This window comes from Notechis scutatus, chromosome 2, assembly GCF_049901735.1.
Source record: "Notechis scutatus isolate UNSWTSFEM ecotype Mainland chromosome 2, rNotScu1.2, whole genome shotgun sequence".
NCBI classification, from domain to species: Eukaryota; Metazoa; Chordata; class Lepidosauria; order Squamata; family Elapidae; genus Notechis; species Notechis scutatus.
In genome coordinates, this window is record NC_142010.1 from 4,023,098 (window position 1) to 4,042,264 (window position 19,167).

The window sequence follows — 19,167 nt, forward strand, 5'->3', positions numbered from 1 at the left end:
GCTTGGTGGTCATATTATTGGCTGGGTGTGGCCAACTCCATATTACTCACATTGAGGCACACATCTCCTCGCCTGGCCTCTCATGGCTGTGGGGATGCTGCAACAGTCATAAGTGTGAAAAATGGTCATCAGTCACTTTTTCCAGTGCCATTGTAACTTTGAATGGTCACTCCACACAAGCAAAGTACCAGCAAAGAGGGGGGGAAAAACTCCAGAGAAGTTCCTGAGACAGGAAGTCTAGTCCTGCCAAGCATGTAGTAACGGTTAACGGAGAGGCAGTTTCTGTAAGCAACACCAGAATGTCTCCTTCCTGCCTTCCTTACAGGATTAGACCTGTAATTTCTTCTAACAACCAGTTCTCCAAACTGCTTTGAATGTTAATAAGCGGTTCTAGCGAATAGGTGCGAACTGGTAGAATCCCACCCCTGGAAACAACCCCTGTCACCATAGAGGTGAAGCAGCATTTATGGAGAGGCAGTTAATGAAGTATAAGGAGCTGCCACAAGCAAGAGGGGTCCACTTCAGAGGTGGTATTCAGCAGGTTCTGACAGGTTCTGGAGAACCGGTAGCGGAAAGAGTACTTTGGAGAACCGGTAAATCCCACCTCTGGCTGGCCCCACCCCCATCTATTCTCTGCCTCCTGAGTCCCAGCTGATCGGCTGGGTCTTCTTTGGTTGCCCTGCACAGGAGAACAGAGCTGGAAAGCAGGTTCGTGGGCTGGGGAGGGAATGGGATTTTGCAGTATCCTTCCTCTGCCATGCCCACCAAGCCCACTAAGCCACATCCATAGAACCAGTAGTAAAAAAACCTGGTCCATCTATCCTCCAAAGCACCTGGAGGCAGAACAAGAAGCAATGGATGGAAACTAATCGAGGAGAGAAGCAATGTAGGAGTAAGGATCAGTCAATCAAGCAACCAACGGGAACAGCTTGCCTCCTGAAGCCGTAAGTGCTCCACCACTGGAAGCCTTTAAGAAGAAATTGGACAGCCGTTTGCTTGAAACGGTTGGAAGAAAATATCCTTCTGGGTTCAGTTCCAAGTGGGGAAAAAGACACTGGAAACACGGAGGCTGTTTGGGAAGATGGTTTAATGGTGGACAGGACCACATGGCTTGGAGCCTCCAAAGTGAAAAGGACGATCACATGCTTCAAGGTGAAGGAAAAGAGAGAAAGAAGGGCTGAGATGCTGAGAGTCCCTTATATACCCCTCTGTTGGGATTTGAATTTGAGCTTGTATTCTGATTGGCTGTCAGACTCCCATGGGGCCATGCAGGGGCAACTCTGTAGGTTGTCCCGAGTCCCAGGCTTGGTTGAGCCTTGCTGGATGATGATGTAATGAAAAAGGGCTTTGGGCAATTCCTATTATAGCTCTACCTGGAGATCTTTGTTATGTAAAATATTCTGGCCCAGGCCTTAATGGCCCCTCCCATTAACAAAGGGGTGAGCTTCTGCTTCTGAGGTGTGTTTCTGTTTCTGAGTTTCCACTTCTCTTTTTAGGGGAAATAATTCTGTCTTTTTAATATTTCCTAGGATATTTCATTTTTCTAGGAGAGGGGTGGGTGCTAACTTCCTACAAAATGTCATAAGATCTCCTGCCTGAGCAGAGGGTTGGACTACAGGACCTCCAGGGTACCTCAGAGCTCTGCAATTCTTTTTCCAGGGGTTGAAAGTGGATTAGAAGCTGGGTCGCCCAAACCAGTATCACCCTACATTTCAATATGAACTTTTTGTCTGAAATGATACAGGTAAGTTCTCCACTTATCACCACAATTGAGCCCAACATTTCTGGGTGTTAAGTGAGGCATCGGAGTTTTGCTCCACTTTACAACTTTTCTTGCCACTGCCGTTAAGTGAATCTCCGCAGTTGATAAAGCTAGTAACCCGGCGGTTAAGTGAACCTGTCTTTCCCCATTGATTTTGCTTGCCAGAAGGTCGCCAAAGGGGATCCCAGGACCTTGGGACACAGCGACGGTCATAACTATGAGGCAGTTTCCAAGCGTCGGAATGTTGATCAACACGATCAATGGGGATGCTACGAAGGTCGTAATTGTGGAACAACGGTCCTCAGTCCCTTTTTTTTTCCAGCGCCGTTGTAACTTTGAATGGTCACTAAATGAACCGTTGTAGAGTCTTCTGCCTGAGGCGGGGTTGTACTAGATAGAAGACCTCCAAGGTCTTTGTCGTCTCTTGTTATTCCGTAAGTGAAAATGGCAGCAATCAAATGGTCCTGTTTTTCCTATATATAGGAAAACACATAGGAAAGGATAGGGACTTGAATGACCCGATTGAGGATGCCATAGTGACACACACACACCCAAACACAGCTGAGTGAAGAAGCCATGTAGCCCTGTTTCTTTGCATTCGCCTACTTAACTCAGACAGGGAAAGAATGCTGCATTGGGGCCAGGCTGTGTCAAGTGTGGGCCTTCTATCACAATCGAGCGATTGTCTTCTGGATTGCCACCAAAGGGCAGCGAGTGATGCACGGTGCCGGCGGTAACTGGTTGTGGCAGAAGGGAGAAATTCCTATTTTGCAGCAAGGCAGAAAGACGGAACAGAATTCTGTTTTGTTAATTGGAGTAAAATAAAAGCAGATAAGGGCATTGGAGGGCCTTCTCAAACTTCATGCAAGAGTTGTAGGGCTGCAAAGCACTATGAAGCAGTATATAAATCTAAGTGCTATTGCTATCTATACATTTTACTTATTTTATTTAGTGTGTGCCATCTACGGAGGTCATGCAATCAATATACATATACATACGGTATACACATACATACATACATACATGCATACATATATATAAATAATATACACTGCTCAAAAAAATAAAGGGAACACAAAAATAAGACATCCTAGATCTCAATGAATGAAATATTCTTATTAAATACTTTGTTCATTACATAGTTGAATGTGCTGACAACAAAATCACACAAAAATTATCAATGGAAATCAAATTTAGCAACCCATGGAGGTCTGGATTTGGAGTTACACTCAAAACAAAAGTGGAAAAAAACACTACAGGCTGATCCAACTTTGATGTAATGTCCTTAAAACAAGTCAAAATGAGGCTCAGTAGTGCATGTGGCCTCCACGTGCCTGTATGACCTCCCTACAGCGCCTGGGCATGCTCCTGATGAGGTGGCGGATGGTCTCCTGAGGGATCTCCTCCCACACCTGGACTAAAGCATCCCCCAACTCCTGGACAGTCTGTGGTGCAACGTGGCGTTGGTGGATGGAGCGAGACATGATGTCCCAGATGTGCTCAATTGGATTCAGGTCTGGGGAACGGGCGGGCCAGTCCATAATATCAATGCAGGAACTACTGACACACTCCAGCCACATGAGGTCTAGCATTGTCTTGCATTAGGGCCAACCCAGGGCCAACCGCACCATCATATGGTCTCACAAGGGGTCTGAGGATCTCATCTTGGTACCTAATGGCAGTCAGGCTACCTCTCGCAAGCACATGGAGGGCTGTGCGGCCCCCTAAAGAAATGCCACCCCACACCACTACTGACCCACTGCCAAACTGGTCATGCTGGAGGATGTTGCAGGCAGCAGAACATTCTCCACGGCGTCTCCAGACCCTGTCACATCTGTCACATGTGCTCAGTGTGAACCTGCTTTCATCTGTGAAGAGCACAGGGTGCCAGTGGCAAATTTGCCAATCTTGGTGTTCTCTGGCAAATGCCAAATGTCCTACATGGTGTTGGGCTGTAAGCACAACCCCCACCTGTGGATGTCGAGCCCTCATACCACCCTCATGGAGTCTGTTTCTGACCATTTGAGCAGCCACGTGCACATTTGTGGCCCGCTGGAGGTCATTTTGCAGGGCTCTGGCAGTGCTCCTTCCGTCCCTCCTTGCACAAAGGTGGAGGTAGCGGTCCTGATGCTGGGTTGTTGCCCACCTATGGCCTCCTCCACGTCTCCTGATGTTCTGGCCTGTCTCCTGATAGCGCCTCCATGTTCTGGACACTACGCTGACAGACACAGCAAACCTTGCCACAGCTCGCATTGATGTGCCATCCTGGATGAGCTGCACTACCTGAGCCACTTGTGTGGGTTGTAGACTCCGTCTCATGCTGCCACTAGAGTGAAAGCACTGCCAGCATTCAAAAGTGACCAAACCATCAACCAGAAAGCATAGGAACTGAGAAGTGGTCTGTGGTCACCACCTGCAGAACCACTCCTTTATTGGGGATGTCTTGCTAACTGCCTATGCTTTCCACCTCTTGTCTATTCCATTTGCACAACAGCATGTGAAATTCTGCAATTTGGCAGTTCGAATCTCACCAGGCTCAAGGTTGACTCGGCCTTCCATCCTTCCAAGATGGGTAAAATGAAGACCCAAATTGTTGGGGGCAATATGCTGGCTCTGTAAACTGTTTAGAGAGGATTGTAAAGCACTATAAAGTGGTATATAAGTCTAAGTGCTATTGCTGTATCAAATAATAATATATTAAACTAGTTCTATACCCGTGCTTCGCTACGAAACTTTGTGATCGGGCTTAGTTTTTGGGGAGGAAAATAAGGAGGGGGAAAAGTGCCTCTGCCTACCAGCATCCATTGGTATTCATCTGGCTAGCGTCCTGTCAGTGTGTGAGAGTTGAGGGCTGTTTGGAAACTGAAGCAGTATTTGCTGGGTGAGCAAGAAGGAGACAGCAAGGAGCCTGGGTGTGGCTTAGCTCAACTGTTCTGTACTAAAGTTGGTTGCTGCTGTGAAAGTAAAACTGAAACTGAAACTCTTCTCTGTGTTTTGCATTTGGAACAGATTTCTTTTCAGGTGGGGAGGGGGAGTAGAACTCCTTAGCATCAGAGCGTGTTAATAATAATATAGGAAAGACTAATGCTCTGATGGTCATTTCAAAAAATTCTTTCTTAGTGGGCACCTAGAAGCCAAGAGGAACATACATGCCAAATTTCAAGTTTGTAGGCTTTACAGTTCTGGAGATTTTGTGATGATGTGTGAGTGGCATTTCACTTTTATATATATAGATTAATAAAATCACCATAATATGGAGCCATAGAATTGCAATGGGTTAGAGATAATAATTCGATTATCTAAAAATGCTAACCATCTAACTGCTTCTGTTGTAACGGCAGTGAGATTATCCCAGGTGCTTTGAGGTATGCATAAATAAAAACATATTAATCCACCTTTTCAACTCGCATGCTATTTTGGCCTGGGAAACACTCAGCTAAGAACCTTACCATAATTTATGGCTAACACCATGTAACTGAGTCCATTCAGCTGGTTGCTGGTCACCATCTCTTTTCTTCCATCTTTTTTTAAATCTCGGAATCTTGTCCAGGGAGCTGGGTCATCTCATCACGTGTCTAAAATAGGATAATTTGAGCCTGGTGATTTGTCTCTCAAGTGAGAACTGTGGGTTGATTTATTCAAAGATCCATTGGTTTGTTTTTCTTGGCCGGCCACAATAGAACAGGATACTTTATTTGGCCAAGTGTGATTGGACACTCAAGGAATTTGTTTCTGGTGCATAAGCTTTCGATGTGCATATATAAACGACAAAGTGATGTAAATCATAAGAAACCAATAGGAGAAGGTAGTAGGAAAGATGAAATGAATGATAGCAATAATTCTGTAGAGATTCTCAGTCATCTAGGTCATGGTTGTTCTAAAGGTGCTTTTTTCAGGAGGCAACTGGACTTTCTTGTTTTTTCTTTTGAAGACGTTTCACTTCTCATCCAAGAAGCTTCTTCAGCTCTGACAGGCTAGTGGGGAATGGAAGGATTTATACTCCTTGCAGACAGAGCTGGTCATTTGCATTCCTTGCAGACAGGTGGATTTCCAGAGGAAAAATTGCAGACTACAGGAACCAGGGGGTGACCCTGAAGACACAGATAAACCTCCAAGAGTTTCAATGACCCTTTAAAACAGGGATCCCCAATCACCAGGCCCTGGACCGGTACCGGTCCGTGGATCATTTTGTACTGGGCCGCCGGTATTTGGGCACCGCCATCTTGTTTCAACGGTGCTTGAGAAAGTGCTTCCGGGTGAGCTTGTTGGTCGTCGGTTGGAAAGCGGCATTTGGGTGCTGAAGGAATCCTCGCGCCTTAGTTTCGTCAGCTTCGAACGAAGAGCCGTCCCAATGGCGGTGGAGTCTTGCGTTACTCAGGAGGAGATTAAGAAAGAGCCCGAAAAGCCCATTGAAGGTACAAAGGAGGAGTTGAAGGTGGCGGGGAGAAGCGGGGGACAGCTGGCTGGCCGGTCGCTCGGCTCGCCTTGCCTTGGTCGTGCGTGCTGATGCCGGTACCGGTCCGTGGATCATTTCATTTTTATTTTACCGGGCCACGAAGAATGAATGGTTGGGGACCCCTGCTTTAAAAGGATGCAAACGACTAGCCATCTGCAAGAAGGATAAATCCTTCCATCCCCCACCATCCAGTCAGAGCTGAAGAAGCTTCATGGATGAGAAGCGAAATGCCTTCAAAAGGAGAAACAAGGAAGCCCAGTTGCCTCCTGAAAAAAAAAAAACACCTTTACGATAATAGCAATACAGTCCAACTAAATGGGTAAATATCTTTAGACATAATTCAGCGTTGTGGGAATGACTTGTTCAGCAGAGTGAACCGTCTCCATGTCTAATTGTTTTGGCATGCAATGTCCTACAGTGGCGTCCTGAGGGGAGGAGTTGAAACATTTTTTTTGTCCAGGATGTGTAGATATTTTGTCAATCCTTTTTCTCGGGAGTTTTCTCCAACAAAGAAGAAGGCGGGGGCTTCTAAAAATCTTGCCAAGACAAATCCCGCAGCTTGGGTTTGTTAGGAATCCAGACTGATTTGAAAGGAAGCGTACGTGCATAATATTGACTGAAGGAAAGAGAGACCACCACCACAAGAATTTCAGATCACTGGTACCACGGAGAAGCTACCTTCCAGCCATCTTGGGCTGTGCCTCTTGGTAGGATGAGGGACATCCATGTAATACATTAAGGCAGTGATCCCCAACCTTTTTTACGCCATGGCCCGGTATCCCCAACCTTTTTTATGGTGCGGCCCGGTACCGACATCAGCTGGGCGCCGCATCTTTTTGATGAAATGCTTCGGTGAGCCACGGCCATGAGCTTTCCGGTTGCTGAAAAGCTGAAATGAAAAGTGCTTCCGGTGAGCTTTCTACCGGAAAAGCTCACCAGAAGCACTTTTTCATCAAAACAAGATGGCGGCGCCCAGCAAGCCAGCGGCCCGGTAGGACTTGTTCCACGGACCGGTACCGGTCTGCGGACTGGTGGTTGGGGACCCCTGCATTAAGGGACTGTCTCCTCTCGAGCCAAGGCTGTGGCATTGGTGTTTCAGCTCTATGCCTTTTGTTGTTGTTGACATTTTTATGCTTCATTTGCTCTCCAGAAATCAATTTGCTATGTTCAGACTGGAAGGGAAATAGTTTATACAGTATGACCAAAATCACAACACATGCCTCCCCACTCAGAAATAATTCAATGGGGCTTACTGGAACATGTGATTAACAGAGTCCATGCTAGGAAGCCTAATTAAGCCCACTTGTTTCCCCCCCCCCAATATATGAATAGATAGAATAGAATAGAATTCTTTATTGGCCAAGTGTGATTGGACACACAAGGAATTTGACTTGGTGCAAATGCTCTCAGTGTACATAAAAGAAAAGATATATGTCTAGTATTTGAGCCATATAGAATAAAACAATTGTGCAATTAAAACAGATTAGCTACCATATTCTTCATACGTTGATTTTTTTTTTTTTAAATAAGGATGTTTAGCTACTAAGCATTTTTCAAGCCTCTGAATGCATCTCCCAGTTCAAGAAAAGGGCCTAGTTGCACAATTGGAAAAATTGTACTTTTTCCTTCGGAATTCTTGTTTCCCATTTCTGTGTATGTCAACAGTGCTGGGGAAGGCCGAAATGCACAAAAGTAGAAGGTGAGTATTAAGAATGAGGAAGACCGTATTCGATCAGTGTGGAATACCAAGTTGGGAAAGGAAAAACAGGAAGGAAAATTTAATCCTGCAGGACATCACTTTATGCTGCAAGCTTTTTTTCCCCCTAGCTTTTATTTGAGCTACGTTTGCATAATACACAGCTCTACAAACTGTCTAATCACACTTTAGTCTAGTGCTTGTAGGAAGGCCCCCCTCAGAATATAATATTCTACAGAATATTAAAATATAATCTACAGAATATTATTACTAACGTAATAGCTGCAGTGATTCACTTGTCACCCGTGGCAAGAAAGGCCGTACAATGGAGCAAAATTCACTTAACAGCTGTCTTGTTTAGCAACAGGAATTTTGGGATCAATTGTAAGTCGAGGACTAACCTATATTCTTGGTCACCTGTTTCCTGACCTGATCTATCTTGGAGGGATGATTTTAGAGCCTCGGTGGCACAGTGGTTGGAGTGCTGTGCTGCAGGCTACTTCTGCTGACTGCCAGCTGCCTGCAATTTGGCAGTTCAAATCCCACCAGGCTCAAGGTTGTCTCAGCCGTCCATCCTTCTGAGGTGGGTAAAATGAGGACTCAAAATTGTTGGGGGCAAATATGCTGACTTTGTAAAATGGCTTAGAGAGGGCTGTAAAGCACTATAAAGCGGTATATAAGCGCTATATATCTGCACCAATTCAGGAAGCTCAAACTGCCCAATGAGCTGCTGATTCAGTTCTACAGAGGAATTATTGAGTCTGTCATCTGTACCTCTATAACTGTCTGGTTTGGCTCTGCAACCAAACAAGACAGACACAGACTTCAGTGGATAATTAGAACTTCAGAAAAAACAATTACTGCCAACCTGCCTTCCATCGAGGACTATATACTGCACGAGTCAAAAAGAGGGCTGTGAAAATATTTACAGACCCCTCACATCCCGAACAAAAATTGTTGCAACTTCTACCCTCAAAACGACACTATAGGGCACTGCACACCAGAACAATTAGACACAAGGACAGTTTTTTCCCAAATGCCATCACTCTGCTAAACAACTAATTCCCACAACACTGTCAAACTATTTAGTAAGACTATATTACTTCTCATCCTTCTTCTCATCCTTCCTAGTACCCACCTCTTCCCACTTACGACTATAACTGTGTTGCTTGTATCTTTACACTTTATATTGTTTTATTTGTTTCCTAGTATGATTTGATTGCTTATTAGTAACCTATGACTATCATTAAATGTTGTATCTTATGATTTTTGATAAATGTATTTTATTTTTTCTTTATGTACACTGAGAGCCTATGCACCAGAGACAAATTCCTTGTGTGTCCAATCACACTTGGCCAATAAAGAATTCTATTGCTATTGCTATGTCAAACTATATACAGGAGAAATTGGTGTTGATGCCATCTTTGTTTCATGCAGGCAAACTTTTTTTCTAGTGGGGGTTTCAGACTTAGGAGAGAACCAGGAAGACTGAACATCCATTTCTCTGCAGTTGTCAATGTGACAGAATTAGGTCTCTTTGTTTCTGGACCGTTGGTCAGTCATAAAGCAACACGGGGCATTGGTGTCACGTTGCATTTCTCTTGACAGACGTTGAGGTTTGTTTGTTCCACCCTGATCGATCTTGCTTTGGAAATATAACCTAAACCGATAAGGAAATGTGGGCTGAGGCTAACCTTAGTACAGTTATCTGTCTCGGTTGCTGTTTTTAATCTGTTATTTTGAGCGCTGGAATGGTGTGGCAGATTGCAAAGCCGCCTGTGGAGTCTGCTGTTCATGTTTGGGAGTTCGGGAGTTGGGTTTTTAAAATATCTATTTTGAATGGGTACATTTGTGTTTTGGATGCAGAATAGATCAGTCAGGGAAACCGAATATTGATAGAACAGGAATAAATATAACCACATGGCTTTTGAGCGTTCCAGAAAACCTCCATTCCAACAAATAACTCCGAGACAGACATCCTTTCCAAAGTTCTTTTTATTGAGAATAGTAAACTGGCACATCTGGGGAATCCCAAATCTGAAAGTTCCGGGCTTCCTTGCAATAAGTAAAAATTACAAATCCACCCCCTGCACCCATCATCGCATCACATGCCCCAATCACCATCCATCCCAACTTGAGACATCTTGAGATGTTGAGACTCTAGAGAAAGTGCAGAGAAGAGCAACCAGGATGATTAGGGGACTGGAGAGTAGAACATATGAAGAACGGTCACAGGAACTGGGCTTGGCTAGTCTAGTGAAGAGAAGGACCAGGGGAGACATGATAGCAGTCTTCCAATATTTGAGGAGCTGTCGCAGAGAGGAAGGGGGTCAAGCTATTTTCTAAAGCACCCGAAGGCCAGACAAGGAATAATGGATGGAAACTGAACAAGGAGAGATTTAACCTGGAAATAAGGAGAAACTTTCTGACAGGGAGAACTATCAACCCATGGAACAGAAGTTGCCTTCAGAAGTTGTGGGAGCGTTATCACTTGAGACTTTCAAGAAGAGATTGGACTGCCATTTGTCAGAATTGATGTAGTCTCCCACTTGGACAGGGGGTTGGACTAGATGACCTACAAGGTCCCTTCCAACTCTGCTTATCTGATTATCTGTTTAACATCCCTTCACCCAGGTGCAGAAATAACATGACCTTGACTTAGAAAAAGAATGCTATTATGTCTAACCACATACACTCCAAGAAATTCCCCCCTCCCATTTTCCCAGGCTCAAGAATGTGGCAGCGTGGAAGCTATGTCGGGTGCTAATGTGGCTTCCAAAGCTGACGCCAAGCTTTCACCGGGTTTTCCTTCGCTGAGAGTTGTTCCGTGCTGACATGTGATTTTGGGTGGTGTTCTTTTATCTTGACTCCTTTCTCTCTCTCTTTTTCTCCCCCTTTAGGACTTCCTGATTCCGCCCCCCACACCTCTCCCCCACCTTACAACACCCTTTTGCAATCTCAACCTCCCCCTCCCCCTCCTCAGGATGCCCCCACCCCGGGATACAGTGATTCCTTTTCTACGGTTGTGCATTCGGGAACAGCCACTTTGCCCCGGCTTGGAGGGGCTGCTACTCTCCCCAGGCCTCCCCCCACGTCAGCCACCCTCCCGCGCCCACCCCGCCACCATTCTGCCACCCTGCCGCGCCTCCCCCCTGACCCCTACATGCAGGAAACTCAGTTCAACGGAGCTGCCCAGGGCTATGTAGTGCAGACACATCCGCCTGTCGGGACCCTTCCCATCGGAGGATACATGCACCCAGGGTATCCAGTTCAGCTACAGCCTTGTACGGCGTATGTGCCAGTCTACCCTGTAGGAGCGGTGAGTATTTATGTTCGGTTGGGTACCTGGAGACGTTTCTGGGGTTGTATTCGTTTGGGAGTTTTCTTATAAGTAGCCCTTGACTTACAACAGTTTGCTTACTGACCGTCGGAAGTTACAACAGCACTGAAAAAAGGGACTGATGTCCATTTTTCATACTTGCAGTGTTTGCATCATCCCTACGATCATCATCTTCATTTAATGACCCCATAATCCCTTGTGGGGTGGAGTCTGAGTAACTGAATGGAGCTAACAGAGTGTTTTTTAATGGCCGGGTGCCCTTCGCGTCGCCAGTGTGGAATTTTGTTCAGCAGATATATCCTCATTGTGTGAGGATATATACAGGGTGGGGACACAAAATCAGCAAAGTCACAAAAACAGGTGACGCCCCTTTAATTCCTTCAACTTGGCTTCAAAGCTCCAGATATCCTTGACTGGAGACAAAAATCTCCCCCACAAACACTTGCAAAAAGGAGGAAATGCCGTTCAAACTAAAAATACCTACAAATTACAAACAGAAAAAAAACCCACATATACCACACTGAAGCAATTAAGGAAACCAGGCAAGATAAGGGCTTGAAGACGTCCACAGATATCGGAATACACACTGGGAAGAACGACAAACTCAGATAAGAACAGACAGACTAAAAATATTTTCACGCTTTGTTTCCAGCACTGGGCCATGCGCAGTCTGTCCTTTTAAACAGTCCTCCCAGCTTTAGCCCATGAAGGGGATCAGGGCCCTTTCCTCCCCCATAGACCACACCATTCACATTTCTCCCTTATCCTCTCCTCCCTGCGTGCCCTAGGATGGAGAGGGGATGGGCCTGGGTCTTCCTCTGACTGCCCAGCCGGCCTGTGCCCTTCCCCAGCCTCCTCCACAACCTCTGGAGCCACACTTCCACTTCCTGTCGGCTCCAGCAAGGGCATGACACATTGTGTCCAGAGAGGGAAATAGGATCAAACTCACAGCCTGCTGATTGCAATGCGAGATCTCTAGGCCACCACACCATTCATCATCCTTATGATCATATTGATCAAAATTCAGTTGCTTGGCAACTGGTTCATACTTATGACCATTGCTGTGTCCCAAGATCATATGATTCCCCTTTTGCGACCTTCGGGCGAGCACAGTTAATGGGGAAGCCAGATTCACTTAACAACTGTATTGCTAATGTAATAACTGCAATGGTTTGCTTAACAACGCTGGCAAGAAAGGTCGTAAAATAGGACAAAACTCACTTGACAAATGTCTCCCTTAGCAGTGGAAATTTGGGGTTCCATTGTGGTCGTAGGTCAAGGACTACCTGTATTAGTCCGGGACTTTCTTACAGGTAGTCCTCGGCTTAATATTACAATTGGGAGCAGAATTTCCGTTGCTAAGGAAGGTGGTGGTTAAGCGAGTGGTGTCTGATTTGATAATCGTTAAGCAAATCACTGCAGTTGTTAAGCGGATCATCTGGTCATTAAACGAAACTGGCTTCCCCCATTGACTTTGCTTGTCAGCAGCTGGATGAGGTCACAAATGGCAGTCACATGACCAGGGGTGGGATTCAAATTTCTTAACAACCGGTTCTGTGGGCATGGCCTAATTTGTGGGTGTGGCTTGGTGGTCATGTGACTGGGTGGGTGTGGCTTGCTGACTGGGCATGGCTTTGTGGTCACGTGACTGGCTGGGCATGGCTTGTATGTAAATATTGTAAATATTTATGTAAATATTGAAATATATATATATATATATATATATATATATATATATATATATATATATATATATATATATATATATATATATTTCAATATTTACATAAATATATATATAAAAAGAGCAACTTTCATCCAAAATCAGGCAAAGCAGATTGAGTTGCTTTGCAGAATCATAGATTCACTCAGAGATCTACCTTTCTGCAATCTGCTGCCTGAGTCTGCACTGAAAAATAGAAGCTTCAGTCCTAAGGAAGGTTCAGCTCTGCTCTCAGGCCACTTCTCCCCCCACCCCCCAACCCCTTGAATACCACCCCTGACTGGGCCTCAGGGAAGCCTCCTGGGCAAAGGCAAAGCAGTTCAACAGTGATTTAGATTAGCTAGAAAGCAGAAATCCGACAAGAGGGGAGGGGCCAGCCAGTGCCGCAATTTGCCGGTTTTCCAAACTGCACAGAATTGTAACAACCGGTTCTATAGAACTGGTCCAAACTGGTAGAATCCCAGCCCTGCACGTGACCCAGGGACACTGCAGTGGTTGTAAATACAGACAGTCTGTCAGGATTCCGGCAGTTACCCCCATTTAAATCATGAGTCTCGAGACAAACTTCCAAAGCTTAAAGAAGATTTATTAGGAGTAAACATGCCAGCATTGCCTGGATGTAGCCAACTCTGAGGCACATCATTCATTGTCACCCTTGACCCTGGTTTTTTCCCCTACCCCCTGGGTGCATCGTAATTCATATTCTCCAATGGGACACATCCATAGCCAAAAGTCATCCATCATGTTCTCCGGTTAGAATTTTGCATGGCAGAAACTTCGGTCACCTAGTTACTATCTTTGAAAACATTTATGGAATGCAGTTTCGGTTTTGCAAGCTGCCGCACTGCTCCCACCCCTCCCTTTCTGTTGGCCACTCTAAAAAGACCAAAGAAATATTTTATGGGTTGACATAGTCCTTGACTTATGACCGCAATGGAGCCCCAAACTTTGGTTGCTAAGCGAGACATTTGTTGAGTGAGACTGGCCCCATTTTACGGCTTTTCCTGCCACATCTCAGCCAGTCCTTGAATATTGAAGATTTGTCCTGAAATGAATACAAACTCCAGCTCCTTTGTAGTGCAATGGAGGTTTCTTCATTAGGTCAGCAAACAACAAATACTCTTATCTGACAAGAAAAGCTAAAAGCCGGGCAAGGTTTGCGTTGGGTTTAAGTTTGCTCCCTTTCCTTTTATTACCATTATCATGAGACACACCCCACCACACCCAGGCCTATACGCCTAACCCATTATCCCTAAATGCTATTAACCCTATAACATGTCTACATCCCAACCCTATTCTGACCCTCACTAACTCATGCAGTAACCGTGAGAGGGATTTTGGAGTCTTAGTGCAGGGGTCCTCAACCACCGGGCCGCGGACCGGTACCGGTCCGTGGAGCACTCTGTACCGGGCACGCAAAGAAATTTTTTAAAAAAAATGGCGGCTTTCTTCGCCTTCGGTGAATGCTGCTGGGATCGGGGATCAAGGACACAAATGAAAGAAGGGGAGGGAGGAAGCAACCGAAGCCTGTCCTGCTCTCCGGCTCAGCGGCTTCGGTTTCCTCCCGCCTCATTCCTCTCTCAGTCGCTCTCTCGCTCCTCCACCAGCCCAGGAAGAAACTGCTTCAAAGAAGCTGTGGGGGTGGCTTTTCCTGTCGCCGCAGCTCCTCCGAGCGCCCATTCACCCCGCCCACCCGCGGCGCTTCAATTCAGTGCCCGTTCTGCCTGTCTGGTTGTTTGGGAGCAGCTTCGCTGAGAATAATAACTATTCGCCTCTTTTTATCAGCCGAAGCTGCTCCGAAACGAAGAAGGCAGGCAGGCAGGCAGAACGGGGCACTGAATTGAACCGTGCATGGGCGGGCGGGGTGGGGGTAAGCGGGCGCTTTGGAGGAGCTGTGGCGACAGGAAAAGCCACCCCACCGGCTTCTTTGAAGCAGTTTCTTCCTGGGCTGGTGGAGCAGCGAGAGAGCGACTGAGAGAGGAACGAGGCAGACACCTGAGGAGGGAGGGAGACACCTGAGGGATGGGGCTGAGGGAGGCAGAGCCGAGGCACTCCCTGAACTTGGTGGTTTGCTGGCAGACGTTTTATTACCCAACTAGGTAACAACATCAGATGTTACCTAGTCAGGTAATGAAACGTCTGCAAGCAAACCACCAAACTCGGACTCTTTCCCCCCACCCCCACCCGGTCCTTGAAAAAGTGTTTGTGCTTGAAACTGGTCCCTGGTACAAAAAAGGTTGGGGACCACTGTCTTAGTGGACAACCAGCTAAATATGAGCCAGCAGTGTGCAGCAGCCGCCCAAAAAGCCAATGCATTAACAGAGGGATACAGTCAAGATCAAGTGAGGTATTAATACCATTCTATAAAGCAGAGGTGGTATTCAGCAGGTTCTGACCAGTTCTGGAGAACCGGTAGAGGAAATTTTGAGTAGTTCAGAGAACCAGCAAATCCCACCTCTGACTGGCCCCTCCAACCCCATCTATTCTCTGCCTCCCATTGAGTCCCAGCTGATTGGCTGGGTCTTCTTTTGTTGCCCTGCACAGGAGAACGGAGCTGGAAAGCAGGTTAGTGGGGTGGGGAGGGAATGGGGATTTTACAGTATCCTTCCCTGTCACGCCCACCAAGCCACACCACACCCACTACGCCACAGAACCGGTAGTAAAAGTTTTTGAATCCCACCACTGCTATAAAGCCTTAGTAAGACCACACCTACAGTACTGCATCCAGTTTTGGTCACCACATTATAAAAAAAGATGTTGAGACTCTAGAAAAAGTGCAGAGAAGAGCAACCAGGATGATTAGGGGACTGGAGACTAAAACATATGAAGAACAGTTACAGGAACTGGGCTTGGCTAGTCTAGTAAAGACCAGGGGAGACATGATAGCGGTCTTCAATATTTGAGGATCTGCCACAGAGAGGAAGGGGTCAAGCTATTTTCTAAAGTGCCTGTAGGCCAGACAAGGAATAATGGATGGAAACTGAACAAGGAGAGATTTAACCTGGAAATTAGGAGAAACTTTCTGACAGTGAGAACAATCAACCAATGGAACAGCTTTGCCCTCGGAAGTTGTGGGAGCTTCATCACTTGAGACTTTCAAGAAGAGATTGGACTGCCATTTGTCAGAAATGGTGTAGGGTGTCCCGCTTGGGTGGGGGGGGTTGGACTAGATGACCTATAAGGTCCCTTCCAACTCTGATTATCTGTTTATCTGTTATCCCCACCTGGTGTCACCTTCACCATGTTTAACCTAAGGCTTACTTAACACCTATGTGTGCCCCAACCCCCTCTAACAATATGCACCACATCAATACATGAAAAGAGCCATTTCCAGCCTTGCAGTTGCTTCAGAATCCATCCTGCAGCCCTGCAGTTGCTTCAGAATCCATCCTGCAGCCCTGCAGTTGTTTCAGAATCCATCCTGCAGCCACTCTCAACACATACAAGCAGAACGCCAGCATACAAGCAGAAATACAGATCCGGCAGCAGCAGAAATAAGGTGACATTCTGCATGGCCAGCTGACTTGCTGCGAGGCATGTTTGGAGCTGACGGGCTCCATAACAAACTCGGAGCCCAACACCACAATTGTTAAGTGAATTGCTGCAGTACTTAACTTAGTGACATGGTTGTTGAATGAATCTGGCTTCCCCTATTTACTTTGCTTGTCCGAAGGTCGCAAAATGGGATTATGTCACACACACACACACACACCGGGGACACTGCAATGGTCAAATATGAATCAGTGGCCAAGTGTGTGAATTTTGGTTGCGTGACCATGTGGGCTGCAACGGTCGTACGTGTGGAAAACGGTCTGACATTCCTTTTTTTCAGAGCCGTTGCAATTTCGAACGGTCACTAAACTAACTGTGGTAAGTGTGGGAACTCCCTGTATGTGCCATTTCCCAAGTCCCTGCATTTTGATGATGTGACTCTGGGGATGCGGCAATGGTTGTAATTGCGGGGACTGGTTGTAAGTGACCTTTTTTAAAAAATGCCTTGTAACTTTGAAAAGTCGTGGTTGCAAGTCAAGGACTGCCTCTTTATGACTATGACAATTGACCAACTCCCCACAGGTAACTTGCCTCGGCCAACTCAGTGTGGGATAACTCAGTGCAGGACAAGAGTTACACTGATATCAAAGAAACGGTGGAATAGAATCATTCAAGAAATGATAACAGATAACAGATAATCAAAGTTGGAAGGGACCTTGTAGGCCCAAGCGGGAGACCCTACACCATTTCTGACAAATGGCAGTCCAATCTCTTCTTGAAAGTCTCAAGTGATGGCGCTCCCACAACTTTCAAAGGCAAAGTTGTTCCATGGGTTGATTGTTCTCACTGTCAGAAAATTTCTCCTTATTTCCAGGTTAAATCTCTCCTTGTTCAGTTTCCATCCATTATTCCTTGTCTGGCCTTCGGGTGCTTTAGAAAATAGCTTGACCCCTTCCTCCCTGTGGCAGCCCCATGATGCAAAAGGAGGGACAGAATGAAATGTGACTGGCAAAAATTAAAATGATTTTTATTTCTTTTAAACAATGAAATAAAATTGTTCAATTGTCCCGGACTTCCGGTTTGAAGGGCTTCGGCGACAGATAGAAATGCGCGATCGTGCGTGGTTTCTGTCTGGGCTCGCCGCTGGAGCGCCCCGAGCCGGCTGGTTTCGGGGCTAAGCCACCCTGTAGAGGTGGTGAAGAGGGGGGAGACCGCCAGCAGGGTCCAGGAGAGCCGCATCTCTCCTCCTCAGCTGGCCATTACTCCCCTTCCCAATGGCAGTTGCAGCGTTGGTCAGAAATGGCCACCACAAAGAAGAACTCGACTGGAAAAGAATGTGCAGGAGGAAGATAAGAAGTGAAAGTTTTGGCTGACCGGGTTAAATTGTAAAAGCAACAACCAAGGTACCCTGGAATTAAAACTTACAAAAAATAACATCGCTCCCAAAGAAGAGTCGGAAGCAGCGAAGGAAAGTGAAAAGGGAAAGGTTTGGCTTTTTTTTTCCTTCTCTCTCCTTCCCTATACTGACAACTAAGAGACTTAAATAAGAAATTGGAAAAATCCGCTTTGACATCAATAGGCAATTAAGCTGAAAATAAAACAAAATGCCAAAGGGATAATAAAGATTTCTGGACATTAAAAACTTTCTTTTTCATAAGCAGGAAGGGAGAGAAAAAGAATAAGGGCAGGATCTGGAAGAGGGAGGAGACTGGCTGGAATTAAAAAGAATCTAAAGTGGAGATTTGGAACTATGAGAAACAACAAGAAAAGATTGCAAAACAAGAAGACTGGGACAAAGAAGAGCCATCTTTAATGAACAAGTAATTCTATGTGGGGAAGAAAAAGGAAAGGGGGAAAGAGAATTGAGAATTTAAGACTTAAAAAAACAACCAAAGAAAAGAAAAATAATTCAAAAAATAAGTATAATACTGGAAAGCAACAGAAAAGGGGAATACAGAAGAGAGAAATAGAGATAGAGAGACAAGGGGGTAAAAAGGGGAGAGAGAAGAAGAGAGGGAAGAAGGAAAGGAAAAGAAGTTACAAAGGACCGGAGCAAGATACAGAGAAACAGGACCTATTTAGAGATAATGAGTGAAAATCTAACTGAAAAAGGGATTCTGTAAAGGTACATAAGATTGTATTGTTATATTAGTAATTAGAAATAACTTTAGAAATTTGGAAACAACGTATGATTAAAATGAGGGATAAAATAGTGTAATTTAGTGAAATGTTTGTGAATAAAATAAGTGAAATAAAATAAATGAGAAAATTGAATTAGGAAGGAACGGGAACATTTTAATTAGTTAATGTTTTATAAAATATAAGTGAAGAGGGGGAAAATTAACTATGGAAAGCTTATAATTGTTCCCATAGAAGTATGATATTTAATTGAAAAGTAATGGTAAAGATGTTAAGACATTAATGAATATTAATATTAATGATAGAATTGAATTGGAATGGAATGTTCTTTTAATTATATACATTTATAATTTTTTTCTTTTTTTAAGAATACAGTGTGTATTTTAAGAATGTACCAAGCAGAATCCGAATGGAAGTTGTGTATTGAATGTTACAACTTTAGGGAAAAGATATAAAGGCGTCATATTCCAATCAGTAACTACAGGAGAAATTTTGTTTAATGAGAAAAGATAATAGATAATTGAAACAGGACAGACAAAAAATATAAATACAATGATTT

The 19,167-nt window shown here is 45.1% G+C and overlaps 2 protein-coding genes across 2 annotated transcripts in view; one reads left to right on the plus strand and one right to left on the minus strand.

Moving 5' to 3' along the window:
• The window catches only part of PRRT1 (proline rich transmembrane protein 1), a 51,020-nt gene that overhangs the window by 18,023 nt on the left and 13,830 nt on the right, over positions 1 to 19,167 (plus strand). The window contains exon 2 of the mRNA XM_087953328.1: positions 10,815 to 11,233. Within this exon, the coding sequence (XP_087809454.1) occupies positions 10,815 to 11,233 (419 nt within the window). The remainder of the gene's footprint in view (positions 1 to 10,814; positions 11,234 to 19,167) is intronic.
• The window catches only part of FKBPL (FKBP prolyl isomerase like), a 52,183-nt gene continuing 38,245 nt past the window's right edge, over positions 5,230 to 19,167 (minus strand). Inside the window, exon 2 of the transcript XR_015747079.1 lies at positions 5,230 to 5,337. The gene's annotated coding sequence lies outside the window, so the exon portion shown is untranslated. The remainder of the gene's footprint in view (positions 5,338 to 19,167) is intronic.